The 17,300-nt window shown below is 33.1% G+C and overlaps 2 protein-coding genes across 2 annotated transcripts; one reads left to right on the plus strand and one right to left on the minus strand.

Annotated features, from left to right (window-relative positions):
- On the plus strand, positions 8,692-11,875 carry LOC109361815 (uridylate kinase-like). The gene is made up of 7 exons (XM_019607353.1): positions 8,692-8,940; positions 9,121-9,265; positions 9,353-9,406; positions 9,865-9,956; positions 10,202-10,428; positions 11,062-11,238; positions 11,585-11,875. Exons 1-7 carry the CDS (start codon positions 8,771-8,773, stop codon positions 11,692-11,694), a joined length of 975 nt encoding a protein of 324 aa, XP_019462898.1. The 5' UTR covers positions 8,692-8,770; the 3' UTR covers positions 11,695-11,875.
- Positions 13,100-14,474, minus strand: LOC109361819 (protein MKS1-like). The gene is made up of 2 exons (XM_019607356.1): positions 13,523-14,474; positions 13,100-13,196 (listed from the first exon to the last, which is right to left on the minus strand). The coding sequence occupies exon 1, from the start codon at positions 14,323-14,325 to the stop codon at positions 13,684-13,686; it is 642 nt and encodes a 213-aa protein (XP_019462901.1). The 5' UTR covers positions 14,326-14,474; the 3' UTR covers positions 13,100-13,196; positions 13,523-13,683.

A 17,300-nucleotide genomic window follows, 5' to 3' on the forward strand; every position in this document is an offset into this window, starting at 1 on the left:
TCCATCGGAAAACGAAAAAAAATATCACACTTGTAGCATTAATCAGTAAGAGTAGATGATTGGTTGACATTACATCCGTGTAGAGGCATCCAATCTATGATAGTGTCCACCTATTTGTCAACATCCGCACAAAGCTATTACATGCCCTACCAATAGCTACTTTGAAAAATAATTTTGTAGGGGCCAAGATGAAAGACCCTTATTAAACAAAAATGTACCCAATTTTAATTAGGTAGGACACACATAATACTCAATTAATATGTATATTCTTCTTCCTTCTAGTTTTTTGTTGATATATTTCTTTCTAGTTTTGGCTAAGAAACAAAGATATTTAATTTGTAGCCTGTGAAAAAAACGTTATTCAGAAACACTCTCTTTATGGAAATGAAAATTGAATACAATTGAGTAAAAGTGGCTTTCAAACAAATAAAAGTTAAAGATATTTGGAAAAGAAATCTTCTATGCATTTTGTTCCCCCAAATCATTCCTATGTAAGTTACAATGAATTGATCTATTAGTATAAGACTTACTAGATTTTTAAGATGATTAAAATGTTAAATGTTCAATTTCTAAAAACGATATTTATTGGAAGAAATAATCACACACCCAAAAAAGTTATAATCCATTTAACCAATTGAGGAAATAACTAATTTTTTCCTCTAATAGTGTGTGAAGAAATAATATCTAAATATTTATTTTTTATTATTCTGGATAGAAACCTATCAATACATATTGAATCTGCAACACTGTGGGCTATTGAATTGGCAACAAATAAAAAAATCACTAACAACAAAACCAAAAAACTCCAATCAAATGGGCAACTTTAAGGAAATGTATAATAAAATATAAAATAAAGGAAAAACTCTCCTCTCATGGCCAAGTTTGGAATGAGAAACTAAAAAATATATAAAATTCCATTTCAATTACCAAATTAATAAAACATATATATTTTATAAACACTCCAACATGATTACTAATCTTGTTTAATTTAGGAAAATAAAATAACAAACTTGACAATTAGGTTGACGAGTTTTAAAAAAGTATTTTAATAATTCATTGAATTGCATCAACTAAGTAAATTTGTGGATTTTAATAACCAACTTTGCACCCTGACCTGTATCCTAAATCCACAAATGATTAAACATGATTAATTTCAACAAGAATGGTTATGAATTATAAATCACTTATCTTATCATAGTCATGTCCCATTACATCCAAACATCATCAAAAGTACAAACCATGAACTAAACTATTCAGAACTACTCTTGCTTCTAGTATTCTGTTTCTTCTTCATGGTGATCTCACACTTATTAAGCCAATACCATTGTGCTTCCTTGAAGGAGTGGAGTATGGTATAGGCATCCCTTTAGGCAAAAACCCAAAAAAGTGACCTTGGTGCTGAGATTTTGACTTCAATTTGTAAACGTCTATGGTTCTTGAACAATGGCAGTGGCTCATGAATATGAAGAGTAGGAAGAAGAGAAGCCAGAGAATTATAATTAGAGGTCTCCTACACATAACCATAGTGAGTCAAAGTATCACTATATAACTCAAAAGGGTGGTGATGAGTGAAGATTAGTAGTTGAAAGCTAGTTTTTGAGGAAACTAAGGTGGAAGTAGGAGGAAAAAGCATGGGAAATTAAGTGCATATTTGAAGCTGTGTGCTATGTTTGAGAGTTCATTTTGGTGTATAATTTGGTATATAGAAAGGGGAGAGACAAAGAGAGTGAAGATATTAAGTGAAAAAGAATTCAGATGGTTCTACAAGTAGTAGAGCAAAGTTAGAAATTGTAAGCAGAAAGTTGAAAAGCCTGAAAAAAGCTTTTTGGAACCGGTCTTGGAAATAGAAATATGTCAGTGTGAATGAAAATATGATATATTAATTAAAAAATTTAAATGTTTATTATTATTATTTTTTATTATCATTAAATGAGACAACAAATCTCTATTATCTTATTAGAGGGATTGATTATTATGTTCGAAATAAAAAAATATATATAATAGAATAATCACCAAACCTTCTGATTGAATATTAGTATTGGACATTTGGAATAAGCTTAATCTAATCTAATTTTATACCCTAAAAGCTAGCTCAAAATGAAAATTGATTAATTATTACTTATTTTTAATCAACAAGGTAGGACTTCAATGCTTTTATATAATAGTATTCAATTTAAAATGAAAAGAAATCAGGACATGAGGCACAAAGAAAAAGCAAATAAAAATGGGATTTGTTCTCCTTTGAATGCCTAGAAAAGAAGGGAATTAATCAAAAGGGTGAGTGAATTATGTCTTTTTTTGTATGGTCAGATCAGATGAATGTTTGGGACCTACACCATATTAATGGTCGACTAAGGTACTGGAAAACTTGTTCATTTGCCATGGAACTTGTTGTAGGCTCTGATTTGAAGCATTTTCTCTGCATCTTTTGTGTTTGATAACATTTTCGTTTTTCAGAGAATACTTACTCTATACTATACTAGTACTAGAGGCAATGCTAATAACAAGTGATACAAATATTAGTACCTGGTTCATTTAGATACTCATCTTGTTTATAATACTATTGTCTATTCCTATAATATTATTTTCTTGAAGATATGTTCGATACATGATGAACAATGAGAACTTTGTTTTCGATAATATTATCTCCTCTTTTTCTATTATAGGATAGGGCATCATGCATGCAATGCCATTTTCTTTCTGCTTCTTTTTTCTTTATCTATATGACTATTCAAATACTGTTGAAAGCAGCAAGGTTACGTTGCTTTTAATCTGTCACCATATTTAGGACACATCACCCTACCATATTTGATAATATCATTATTTTCTTACCACACCAACTCATTCAACTTTCTTTCTCTGACGTCAAAAGAGAATAATTGAAGCTATCCCATCTCATCAAATAAGAGAATAATTGAAGCCTTATATAGCGTTGGAGAGTTTTTTTATAAGTCAAATAATTCAAATAGAAAGGCAGTGTCAACCTAATACAAAGAGAGACTCAATCAAAAGCACTCACCACCATTGATATGAGCTATACAAAACCTAAGATTTATACATTAATGAGCAAAATCATAAAATTTTGTACTAATAATAGAGCAAAATCAAGTCTAAGAACAAATTTGGATCAAATCCATAAGTTGTATATAACTACATTCCTTGACAGAGAATATAATATCATTTCTCATAAGCCAAATTACCACATACCAAAGCATTTTCCAACACTTTCTTCCTTTTATTTGAAGAATTTGGGATGTTACTGAATTAACCATAGGATCTAATCCAGCAACCATATTATAGTAATCAATGCAAGTTACTGAACTTAATTTGGTGGTCCTAGATACTAGAACGTTGGAAGAGAACATCCAAAAAGAAAAAAATGAACATATATACACCACCTGCACATGGTCAATGTCTTCTTACTAAGGTCTTCCCATTGATTTGATGGCATGTTAATGTTGGGGCCCACTATTGTTTAGCAACTCTACCAAAAAAATATTCTACAACCTGTTTCCTCACATGTTTTCACTTTTCTTTATAGCTCTTATGATCCATGGAACAATGTCTAATCTCCTCACTCATGCCTCAGGGTCACTTTAATTTGTCAAGAAAGTGAAAAAATATACCATAACCAAGAAAATATGAGGATATCTTTTCATTGCCTCTCTACTTTACTCTTCATCAATTCAACTGTTTTTTGTTATTTGTTTTTGGGTATGTGGCAATATGATGGATGTTTAGAAAGTTGGCATCTAGTTACCCATTTGGGTCAAAATATCTCATCCCACGTAGGACCAAACATTTGGGACGTGTGAAGGAACTTCATCTAGATTTTGTGGAGAAAAGACTAGATTGTAGGAATGGAATACTATATGCTTTAAATTTATAACATGATTCATTTGGACTGATTTTTTAACAATAGTTGATTTTTTAAAACTCAAACCTGAGGTGTCTGGACTTATAAAGAGCTTTGTTTGTCTCATTCAAACTCAATTTGATATATCATTAAAGTGTGTGAGAAGTGATAATGGAAGGGAGTTTTCCATTCCTAACTTTTATGCTAGTAAGGAAATAGAACACCAAAAAAGTTGTGTTGAAACACCCCAACAAAATGGGGTAGTTGAAAGAAAACACCAACACATACTTGGTGTTGCAAGGTCCCTGATTCTCCAATCTAGAATTCCACACTGTTTCTGGAACTATGTGATGGCACATGCTATTTACCTAATCAATAGGCAACCAAGTAGATACCTATCAAATAAAAGTCTCTTTTGTGTCTTATATGGGAAACTATCTAGCATCTCCAACCTAAGGGTGTTTGGATGCCTATGCTATGCCACTACTATCACTTCTCACAGAAAGAAGTTAGACCCTAGATCAAGAAGAGGTGTTTACTTAGGGATAAAGGAAGGAGTCAAAGGCCACTTAATTTTAGGCACCAAGACTCATGAGATTTTCATATATAGAAATGTCTCATTTTATGAACACATTTTTCCTTTTGAGGAAACTGTTGAGACAAATCAAGATCCCAAACTAAACCTGAGCAGTAACCTTAATCCTGAATCAAAATGTTTTGAGAACATCATTGAGGAACCTGCCATACACCATTCTCAGAATTATACTCATCCTACTAAGACATGTGATAATACAATGGATGAGCATAGCAATGATACTCAACCTATTATCATCACCAATGAGGAGAACACTACTTCTAATAACACTCATAATCTTAGAAAGTCTATTAGAAATAGGATCATACCTCATTACTTGCAAGATTACCATTGCAGCCTAATTGCTTCCACTTCTCTTTCAAACTCATCAAAATCTTCAAAGGAAAGGTATCCCCTATGTGATAATATCTCTTATGAACATCTGTCTTTAGCTCACAAACATTTTTCTCTTAGCATATCTTCCAATATGGAACCTAGAACTTATAATGATACTGTCAAAAATATATGCTGGAGAGATGCAACTCAACAAGAGTTGAGAGCCCTTGATCATAACAATACTTGGAAATTGACCACCTTACCTAAAAACAAAAGAGCAAATGGGTTTTCAAACTAAAATATAAGACAGATGGGTCTATTGAAAGGCACAAGGCAAGACTTGTTGCCAAGGGATTTACCCAAACTGGAGGAGTGGACTACATGGAAACCTTTAACCCTGTAGTCAAGATGACTACCATTAGGGTCATCCTTGCTTTAGCCTCAGCCAACAAATGGCACCTCCACTAGTTAGATGTCAACACAACATTCCTCCATGGTGACTTGAAAGATGAGGTTTACATGAAGATTCCTCAAGGTTTAACAGTTGGCAATCCCAACCTTGTATGCAAACTTGAGAAGTCTTTATATGGGCTCAGGCAAGCCAGTAGGCAATGGCATGCCAAGTTAACAGGTTTTCTCTTACAAACAGGTTATGAAAAGGCTTTTGCTGATCAATATTTATTCATTAAGTCTATTGAATTTAGTTTTACATCTATACTAGTATATGTTGATGATCTTATTCTAGCAGGTAATAGCATCACTGAAATTGATAACATCAAACATCTTCTCAATAAAAAGTTTAGCATAAAAGACCTTGGGCAATTAAAATTCTTCTTAGGAATGGAGATAGCCAGGTCCAACAAAGGGATTTCTCTATATCAAAGAAAATACACCATTGATCTCCTCGAGGAGACTAGTATGCTTGCTTGTAAACCCTGTTCTACACCAATGGAATATGCAAAAAAATTAACCAGCACAGAAAGTGGAGTTCCTCTGGATAATCCAACTACAAACATAAGACTCATTGGTAAAATGTTGTATTTAACTCATTCAAGGCCTGATATTAGTTTCTGTGTTGGCCATTTGAGCCAGTTTTTATCTCATCCAGAACTCATAGTCTTGTTTTGTGACAATGAATATGTCATTCACATAGCTACAAATCTCATCTTTCATGAAAGAACCAAGCACATCGAAGTGGACTGCCATTCAGTAAGGGAGAAGATATAATCAGGCCTCATTCACCTGCTTTCCATTCCAAGTCTCTCTCAAACAGCTGACATTTTCACCAAGGCACTATCTCCATCTCTCTTTCACAAACTTCACTCCAAGCTTGGAATGTTAAACATACACATTCCAGCTTGTGGGAGGCTGTTGGAGTTAAGACATGATCCTTATAATATGATAAAGAAGAAGGAAGATGCAATCATAGAAGACGAAGAAGGAAGTTAGTTAAAAGACTCTTTAACATTCATACCTTCACACCCCTGTTTTTCGGTTTGGACTTTTTCATTCTTAGGCCCAACTTTCTGTTTTTATCTTTTCAGTTGGTTAAAGTTAGTTAAGCCAACTTCTTTTGTTTCTATACATAGCTTCTTCTTCTTCCCTTTGTAATCAATCAAGTTTGATAGAAAATAAAGATTTCAAGAGGCTATTCAAGTAATTCTTGTAATGCGGTACCATGTTCTTCAATAAAGACACTATGTCAGATATCGTAATAAACAATGGTCATTCAACAACACAATTTTGAATGACGTTGTTGAAAACAAGGCGGAAGAATATTGACAGCGCATACTAAAGCATGCACTGTCAATGCGTGTAACTTCAACAACGCATTCTGGACACATCACTGTTGAACATCAGTAATGTTAGCGCTAACTTGAATGAGTTATGTCTAACAACATATTTGATAGAAAGCGTTGTTAATATTAATCAATTCCACAATGCATAACTAAGAAAACGTTGTTGAAGATGACATAGTAACAACACTTTCTTAATTATGCGTTGTTGATTTTATACGACATTTTAAGTGTTAGAGATACTAATGATTGAGTAGTTATGTGTCTCTTTATTTGTTGAAATATTAATGGTTGAGTGGTTATACGTCTCTTTCTTTGTTGAAATATTAATGGTTGAGTAATTATGCGTCTCTTCGTTTGTTGAAATATTAATGGTTGTTTATCTATAAATATTGTGGTTCACTTCATGTTATATTTCATCAGTAAGAGTATGTGTTTCTATATGAGTATATTCAAAGTGTTAAAAATGCTAAAGTTGTGTTTCTGTTTCAGAATCATGTCAATGATGTCTTTAACCTCTTTTGTTTTGGCAAAAGCACCCAAATTTTAGAAGGAATGTTGCTGTTATACAAGATTTGCGTTGGATGAAGATTTAATTTGTAAATTATTTAGTTCATTGATCTCTTTCAATTTATTCAGGTCATTGATCTCCCTCATTAAAATCTTTTGATTTTAAAAAATGGCCTAGATTTCAGAAGGAAAGTAACTATTATACAAAATTTGCGTGAGATGGAGAATTAATTTGTTAATTATTTAGTTCATCGATTTCTCTCATTCGATAAGTTTATTAATTTTCTTCATTGAAATCTTGTCAATGAGGTCTATAATATCTTTTGATTTTCCAAAAGGGCCCAAATTTCAGAAGAAAAGTGGTTGTTATACAAGATTTGCATGAGATGAAGAATTAATTTGTAAATTATTTAGTTCATTGATTTTCTTCATTCGGTTTATTGCAATGTATTTTGTCTCTTTGAACGAAAATGAACAATTATTTTGGATGTTAATTTCAATATTTTTTGTTATTTATTTGAATGAATATTTTCTTTAATATTTCTACAGTTCCATATTATTGAACACAATAAATAAATTAACAAATAAAACTTAATAAACACAAAAAACAAATTAACAAAACTTAATGTTTAATATTTTTTGCAGTTTCATATTAATAAACACAATAATATAGTAATATGCTTAATGACAACTTCATGTTAATTATTAACGTACACTCATGTTGCATATATCGTGACTCGTAATATAAATTGTTAATTTAATAGCACATAATTATGAATACAATGTTAATTTGGAAAATGAGTTCAGTTTAAAAACGCATAATTAATATAGCGCTGTTAATATTCTATTCAACATCATATAATTGAGATAACGCTGTCAATTAGATTCTATTCAACATCGCATATTAGGGATAACATTGTCAATTATATTATATTCAACAACGCATCATCCAGGAAGCGCTATTGATGTATTCATGAAAATGAGTAGTAAACAATTGGATATATAACAACTGTGCAATTCTTAATATGCGCTATTGATGTGTTCATGAATACTTATCTCTCATTTATTTTCTTTTAGCTATACAATAGCGCATTTGATAACGTGCATGGTTCAGGTGACATGACTTGTCTTATAACGTGTAGGAATATTTTACTATTTTGTAGGTGTCGATTAGATGATATCATGTTGTTGTCGTCCTTTTCCCATAGCTATATCGGCCTTCTGGACACAACCGAGAGCAATTGCAGGCCTAATTTGATTAACCACACTCTTTCCATCACTTGAAAAATTGAATTTTGGAATTAACTAAAATACATCATTGTTCTTTATTTTAAATTAACCAATGGCATAAACTCAACATTCAGTACAAAACATCTCCAATATCCAATAAGCAAAAGTCTCTATTATAATTTTATTTTTGAACAAAAAATCCCAAATCAAAATATTTATTCTGGTTGGGAGCCTTGCCCATTGTCTGCTAGTTGCCGCGAGATATTTGGAAATAAGGGAAAAAGGAAACAAACAAATAATATATTCTTTTATAAATATTAGCATACAAAATTACAAATAACAATTTTCAAATAAATAATTATTGTATCCAAATAAATAAAAATAATAATGGATGGGATAAACCCCAGCAGTGGGATGTGAAGAGAAAGAGGGTTTGGCGGCAGAGTAAGTGAGACACAGAATTCTGTTATGGCAATCTCTACCTTCCCTTTACTCTCTTCCTTTCATTCTTCTTTATTATCTTCTTCTACCAAACTCTCTTACCCTTCTACACTTTTTAATTCAACCTCATACCCCACCCTTTTACCAATTTCCTCTTCTTATTCTCAAAATGGTAACGCTGACCCCTTCAATTTCAGGTACTTTCTTTCACTTCTTTTCTTAAATTATGACACTTGTCACCTTAATATATGTTGCCGACTCTACTTACTGAGATTAAGACTTGATTGTTGTTATATACTCGCTTTCAAATCTATACTATTTATTATGTTATGCTTAAAACTTAAAACTGAAAACTGAGAATATTTACTTTGATCCAGGGAACCAGAGATTCCATCTATGTCTTCGTTTCAACTATCAATGAATGAATCTAGCAAGCCTGCATCATCCAGATGGAGAAGGGTTTTGCTCAAAGTCAGTGGAGAAGCACTTGCTGGAGATCAGTTACAGAATATTGACCCTAAGGTCTCCATTTATCAACCCGATAATTGTATCGAGTTTCGGCTAAGGAATAAAATGAATCAACTTACATACACTATTTGTTGATTGTAGATAACTATGGCCATTGCTAGGGAGGTTGCATCTGTTACACGCCTTGGAATTGAGGTAATTGTAGTGCATACTATTTTACTAATATGTTTCTTTTTCTTTTGTTCTGGATTTTATGCTGCATCATTGCGTTGCTTTACATCACTTGTTTAATTTGAATATAACAGTAATTCTTTGGGAATTTATTTTAGAGTGAATACCCAATTTCGTCCTTATAAATTATCGCGTGTACCAATTTGATCCCAGAAACAAATAAAAATCCAAACATGTGCTCAAAGATCACGAATGTGAGTCAAAATAATCTGATATAATATGACCCACATCTAGTATTTTTTGGAACCATTTTGACCATTTCAAATTTTCATGGAACAAATTAGTAGAAACAAAAATTCGAAGGTTCAAAATAGGTCTTTACTCTTTATTATATTATTGCTCATCAATGCATTTAGACTGATAAGAAATCATATGAACTTTTTTTCACGCGTAAGTGTCGAATGCTTACATTGTTCTTCCAGGTTGCACTAGTGGTTGGTGGGGGTAATATATTCCGTGGATCTTCCTGGGCTGGATGTAGTGGCCTGGACCGCTCGTCTGCTGATTATATTGGGTGATCCCTTAATGTCTCTCTACATAAGTTTACCTTTGAACTTCTGTTAGAACTCATTTTGCATGATCACAGAAATCTGTCTTTATTCTATCTCATGCACTAAGTTCACAGCTCTGATGCGCTTGTTGTCCATTCAAAGTTCTTCTTTGTTGTGATTTACACTACCATGTACCATATTCTGGCTAAAAATGCATAGTATTCGGTTTCTGCTTTTTTATATCAATTTTGTATAATTTATCCTCTAGGATGTTGGCAACTGTCATGAATGCTATATTTCTTCAAGCGACAATGGAGAGTATTGGCATTCCTACTCGGGTGCAGACTGCATTCCGTATGTCTGAGGTTGCTGAACCATATATACGCAGAAGGGCTGTTAGGCATTTGGAAAAGGGAAGGGTTGTCATTTTTGCTGCCGGAATTGGAAATCCGTTCTTTACCACTGACACTGCAGCTGCACTCCGATGTGCAGAAAGTAAGATAATTTATTATTCCTGTGATCTAAAGCAAGCATATCACCCTTAGTTTATTTCTGTGATCTAAAGCAAGCATATTGCCCTTAGTTTTATCTGTTATATCATTGGTGGCCTTGTCAATATTGCTTTAGTTCTAGCTTCTTTACAAAGCATGTAGATTATTAAAAAAACAAAACTCCCAATATCCGTTGCAGTAATTCATACTGACTGTTCTAAATTTGTTCTCACTTTAGCATACATAATAACCTTAGGTGTTGTTTTACTTTTATCTCTTCTGTTGTTGATGAAATTAGAGGGTGAGCCTCACCATAACGGTAAGGTTGTTGCCTTGTGACATGAAGGTCATGAGTTCAAATATTGAAAACTTTATCTCCCCTTGCGGGTTATAAAACTATGTCTATTTAGCCGACTCGGACTCCACCAAGTGAGAGCCTCATGCACCAGACTGCCCTACTGTTGATGACATTGTACATGTGGTTTACATCTGGGCTTCTTCAGAAGATGTAGATTTTCAATACAATTGCAAATACATCCCACTGAATTATAGTGTTTTGGCTTACATTTGTTCTCACTTCAGCATACAAATTCAACTTCAGTGCTGCAAACTTATTTTTATTATACCATTTATTCAGTTAATGCAGAGGTTGTACTCAAAGCAACAAATGTTGATGGAGTGTTTGATGATGACCCAAAGCTTAATCCAGAAGCACGTCTTCTTGACACGCTAACTTATCAGGAAGTAATTTCAAAAGATTTGTCAGTGATGGACATGACTGCCATAACTTTATGCCAGGAAAACAATATACCTGGTAAGTCCTGCAGACAAGCATGTATATGAACTACTCTTTGATTTTTTAGTTGAATTAAATTAACTCATGTTGGTTAGTTGGTATTAGATTAATTGTCTCCACCAACAAGACATTTGTCTACTGGTGTTAGGCTCCACTAGATCCCCAGATTAGGCCAAAAGTTTAACGGTTCAATTCCTGGGAGCTACATTTGTTGGGAGGGACAACCATGCACCCCAAAAGAGATTAGTTCCTTACTCATAGGGTGAGGGGATACCCTTGGTTATACCAAAAAGATTAATGGTCTCGTAATCCTCCGAAATGACTCCTCTTTTATAAGCTGACATCCCATTTCCTTATGGTGCAGTTGTTGTCTTCAATCTAAACAAACCAGGTAACATTGAGAAAGCCATTAAAGGCGAAAAGGTTGGTACTTTGATAGGGGCAACTTGGAATTCAACCATGTCAATAACATGAAAAGATCTGAAGTCCAAATAGTGATTCTTGTGTTTCTCCTATACTGCTATACAGTTTTCTAGCTGGGGATGCTAAAAATGTGAGGCATATTATTTTGAAATTGGTTTTGATGTACTTTGTGGGCTTTATTTTGAGTTAGAAATATGTAAATATAAAAGTAAACTACTGTTGTTTCCTTCCACATGGTTTGGCATAATTTTACTTAGCCATCTTGTGGTTTTATATTATTCTTAAAATTGACGTTTTGCTTTTTGAGCTTTGCTCCATTAGCACACTGTTCTTGTCTTAAATTCACATGCTAAGTTTGTTTCGAAATCAAACATGCACTTAGAGCATCTTCAACCCTTCAACTCTATTATTGTCCTGAAGTCCTTAAATGAGTTCCACAACTTGGTTACACTTTCCATAAAATTAAACAACTTTTTCTGTTTTCATTCCAATGGCACAACCCTTTGTCCTTAAAATGTACCTCATGTTAATACAATGTACTGATTTTCTAGTTTATTTACATTCTTTAATTTTTTTTTATGTTAATGTGTAATACCACATATGGACAATGCTCTAATTAGTGAACCATACAGCAATTAGGAAAAAAGCTTGTTCTGAAAATTTCGGAACAAGTTTAAGCAATTGCTGGAGATGCTCTTAGGCTGCATGCCACTCTCCAACTTTCTGAAATATAATTCATTGAAATTGGAATTTAGGGTCATCTTGATCGCTTTGGTTCCATTTCAGCTAAAACATTGAACCATGCAGATAGAGTAAGTAGTAAAAATATTTTTTTAGTAGCTGTGATAAAGAAAATAAACACAAATACTTTTTTATGAACATATTAGGAACATAATCATTTGTAGTCTTTTATTCAGTTGTTTACATATTAGGAACAATTTGTATCCTTAAAAAACATCAACAAGAGCTCTTTCAACACTGAAGAAACATTAAGGGTCAAACTAATAAAATCTTGTATTGTTATAAGATCTGAGATACAACTTTTTGAGAACTAATTTCGAGGAGACCATTATAACGTTTTTAAGATTACTTCTTAAATCACAATCAAGAAAAGTATGCACTTGTACGGGAGAACTAGGATTCCTTAGTAGTTAGCACTAAAGTTTCTTCCTATAGTGATAATCTTGTTCTTAATCTTTATCAGATTCTGCTAAATTATGCCTTTAGTGTGAGAATGTATCTTGTTGGAGATTTATCAATTAATTATTGTTATCCTCAAATTTGTCCTTAATATAACAAGATAATGTTAATATTCACGTGATCTTCAAATTATAAATAACTCAAGACATAGCATTTAGTACTATAAAGATGTGTTATTTTCAACTTTCCAAATATGCCCAACATTGTCCTATGGAGTTACTCCAAATATGTTTGGGATGGGATCTTCAACTTTGGTTCTCTGGACTTTTGTAACCAATAAATTCAGCCAATTGTGTTACAACAGTTGAACCAAATTTATCCAAAAACAAAACAAAGAAACAGTTGGACCAAAGCTTAGTGCATCTCCATCCGTTCCTTTTATAGCATTCTTATTTATTATTTTTTCCTCTTTCATATCATAAGACTCTTATTTCTTAAAAATACTATTTGCACATAAACTTATGTTTATTTTTAGGAGGAAATGTGAGTCAAATGTAAAAAAAAAAGAAATATAAATCATTTATTATTATAAAACATAAAATGATGAGTATGTTATGAAACTTAAATAAAAATAAAATTGGTATTTGTTATTGTGGAAAAAAAATTATATATTAATAATCTATAAAAATGTGTGATAAATTATAAAAAAAGAATTAAAATGACACCAATGGAAATGCACTTAATTGAGCTTTTTTGGTTTCAGTGCAGCAATATACACATGTACAAAATTAATTAAGGGCACTAAAAGTCAGTCAATGTTGAATTTTCCACCCTCCTTTCTCAAATCTCAATCAATTAATAAATTATAAACAAAAAAGATATTGAAAATAAAAATAAAAATTAGTCAAAGAGATTGAAGAGATCCGGCGATGGCAGCGGAGAAACCACGGCGGCGGAAAGCAAACCAGACGGACTTGCCACGAAAGTGTTTGCTGACCAAAACGGACTCAGGTCGTTCCAAAACGACGACGTTTGATGCAGTTCCGTTACCGGCGAAAAAAACCCTGACGATATCGGCGGCAAAGTTGCCGGTGCCGGCGACAATATTCCGGGGAATTGACCCATTTCTACTCCATCTAACAGCCACATCATGTCATCATCATCTCCTCCGCCATGACCCCTTTCCTTCTCCGACGGGCTAGTTTTCTCGATAGACGCAAGTCTTGCCGCCGGCGAGACGTCACCAGATCGAAGTGCGGGGTCGTCGCCGGAGGATGTTCCAGTGAGGCGTTGGACGGTGTTCTTGAAGTCGTTGACGGTGACATGGACGATTTTAGGCGACACAGAGTATATTATTAGCGGTTGCCGGTGCTCCGGCGGAAGAGGGTAGTGTGCAGCCGGAGGCGGCAACGGCGGCTTGCAGATTTTGTGGGATTCTTTGCTTACTCTGAGAGCCGGTGGACGTGGACCTTGAATTTGAAGCTCTTTCTTTGGAGAGGGCGATGAGGTTCCTTCGCCGGAGGAAAATTTCGGCAGGTTCATGATGGAGGAAAATGGTTATGGTTATGGTGGTGGAGCTGAACTGAGAGGGTAAAAATGGAAAATAATATTGGTGTTGAATGCAGAGAGATAAAGTCTAAAAGGTTTAGAACTGAAATAGAAAAATGAAGTTTATAATTGATTGGAATTTAAATATGCTAAATAAATAAATAAATAAAAGGTGGGAGGGTTTGGACCAAAATGTTTGTATTTGTTTATTTTGGCACCAATGAATAATGGTCCTTTGTTGACTTTTAAGCTTATGGGAGGGTGTTTAGTCAAACACATGTTCTTGTTATGTTGAAAATAACAATTTGCAAAACATATGGAGTATACTTTGTGTTCTCCCCACCCCCAATACCTATATATCTCAGTTTTGTGGAGAATTTCAGGGTATGTAAAATATATAATACACTTAAAATTAGTGGATTATTTGGACATCTATTAATCACTCTTTCTCCTATCATTTGATATTTAAGGTTAAGAAATCAGTAAACAATGATATAAAAATATGATATAATTTAACTAAAATGATCTTATTTAAAAATAACTGGAAACTAAATAAAAAAATAAATGATGAAATAATAATAATAATAATAAATAAGTGTATAATAGAAAAATAAGTATAATATATAATATATATATTTAGTTTCCCATTAACATGTGGGAAATATGAAAACAAGTGCATCTAACACCTTGTATGCAATCATGAAAGCACGGGAATTAACCTATGCTTGGTGGTTGGTACCATTAATGAAGATAGTGTGTGAAAATAATAGTCTAGCTGGAGCCACGGTAGGAGATGCCATTATGGTGGTTAGGGGTAGTGTTATTAAAATCGTAGTGATTATCAATCCGGTCAGGATACTGGTACAGTGGTTTAACCGATGGTTCAGTAATTAAATTGCATGTCGGTTAAACCAGACATACCTACTTATATTTTTATATATAAACATATAACAAAAAAAAATTCAAATAGGTAGATACTCAAATTTATAATCTATATTCATAATCTACTCAAAATTCATATAAACAAACAACTTTAAGTCTTTAACAAATTCAAAGTTTAAATTACAAAATATATATCAATCCAAAAGTATCACTTAACAACCGCAAAATATAAATAAATAACACAATTTCACACCTCACTCTACAAAACAAATAAATTTGGAGTTTTAACATTTAACACCAATGAGTCAAAGTTGTCTCACATCTTAGATTATATTTTTTTGCATCAAATCCTATCTTCAGACAATACTCCAAGATTACACAAATACCACTGAGATTACACACGAATGTTATGAACCAAAAGGTGCAATCAAAGTATGCCTTGGAAGCATGTGTCTTGAAGAATGGTTGGAAAGATTGGTCACATTGTAATGAGTTTTGAAGTTTTTTTTAAAAAAAATATGTGTATAAACCAGTCGATTTAGTCAAATACCGGCAGGTTCACCGGTTTTGACCGGTGTTTGACTGGTTTTGATCGGTTTTGATATTTGGCCGGTTCAACATCTGTACCGTACCAGTTAGGGGTCTGGTTCGCCAGTTATCCGGTTAAACCAGCCTGTACGGTATGATTTTTACATCATTGGTTAGGGGTCTCTATTATGGCAAATTATGTCTCATATATTATTTCACATAATAAAGTAAAAACAATAATAATAATAATAGAAATTTAAAATTATTAATTGACATAATATATTTTTATTGACGTGAGAAATTGTATGTGATACAATATGGAATAACAAATTTATATTATATTCAACCGTTCAAATTTAATTAGTGCAAACCTAATGTCCAAGCAAATCTCACCTTTTATATTTAGTGTCACTTCATGTATTAACTTATTGTGATCTCTAATACATAATAAGTTTAATTAGAAACTGAGAAATTTATAATTTTTGGTCAAGTATAATACTTTAACACATAAAATGTGATAACTTATTATTGAACTATGCACACACATAACTTGTGCATCCAGAATGAATGTGAAGAAGAAGTGAAGAATAGTGAATGAGAAACAGAAATAGAACAATGTAGGAGAACAAGAAGTATGTGTATATTACATTGAAGAGAGAAATAATATTACAAAGAAAGAGTATATGACTTGAATTTTTTATTGAAATGTACTTGCTATTTATAGCTACAATGAAATTAACTATACTTCTAAAAACAGAAAGTATTCTAACTATATAAAGTAAATTACAAAAACTATCTAACACTCCTCCTTAATTCAATTTCTCATTGGCTTCTTTTACTCCTATCTTCATTCTTAACTTCTCAAACCTTTCCTTCTTTAAAGGTTTGATAAAGATGTCAACCAACAACTCTTGCAAAATTCTATCTTCAATCTTCCCTTACTTACTTGATCTCTTAAGAAATGAAATATGGTTTCAATGTGCTTGCTTCTCCCATGTGCCCCTAGATTCTTGCCAAGATTCATTGCTGACTTGTTGTCAACCATTAGCAACAAGCTTTCTTCCTCTTTTCCTAGCTTCAGTTCTGTCAGCAAAGTCTCTAGTCACAAGGCTTGACAAGCAGCCATACAAGCAGCTATGTATTCTGCTTCACATGAAGATAAGGAAACCACATCTTGCTTCTTTGAGTACCAAGAGATTGGAGCATCACCAAGCATAAAAATATAACCAATTTTGCTCTTTCTATCACTCTTATCTCCACACCAATCATCAGCATCACAAAAGCCAAGCATAGTTTGATTGAGACTGCTGGTTTTGTTGGGCAACATCAAGCCAAAACTAATTGTTCCCTTCACATATCTGAGTAATCTCTTGGCTACTCGTAGATGCGACTTCTTTGGTGCCCCCATACGTTTACTCACAAGCCCTACTCCAAATGCAATGTCTGGTCTTCTATGGCATACATGCCTTATGCATCATATCATCTGTCTATCAGTTTTATTGCCAACTTCAATATGAGTGGATACTGAATTGCAGCCTTCCATTTGAAATATTTTCAAC

This window comes from Lupinus angustifolius, chromosome LG01 (assembly GCF_001865875.1).
Source record: "Lupinus angustifolius cultivar Tanjil chromosome LG01, LupAngTanjil_v1.0, whole genome shotgun sequence".
Lineage (NCBI taxonomy): Eukaryota > Viridiplantae > Streptophyta > Magnoliopsida > Fabales > Fabaceae > Lupinus > Lupinus angustifolius.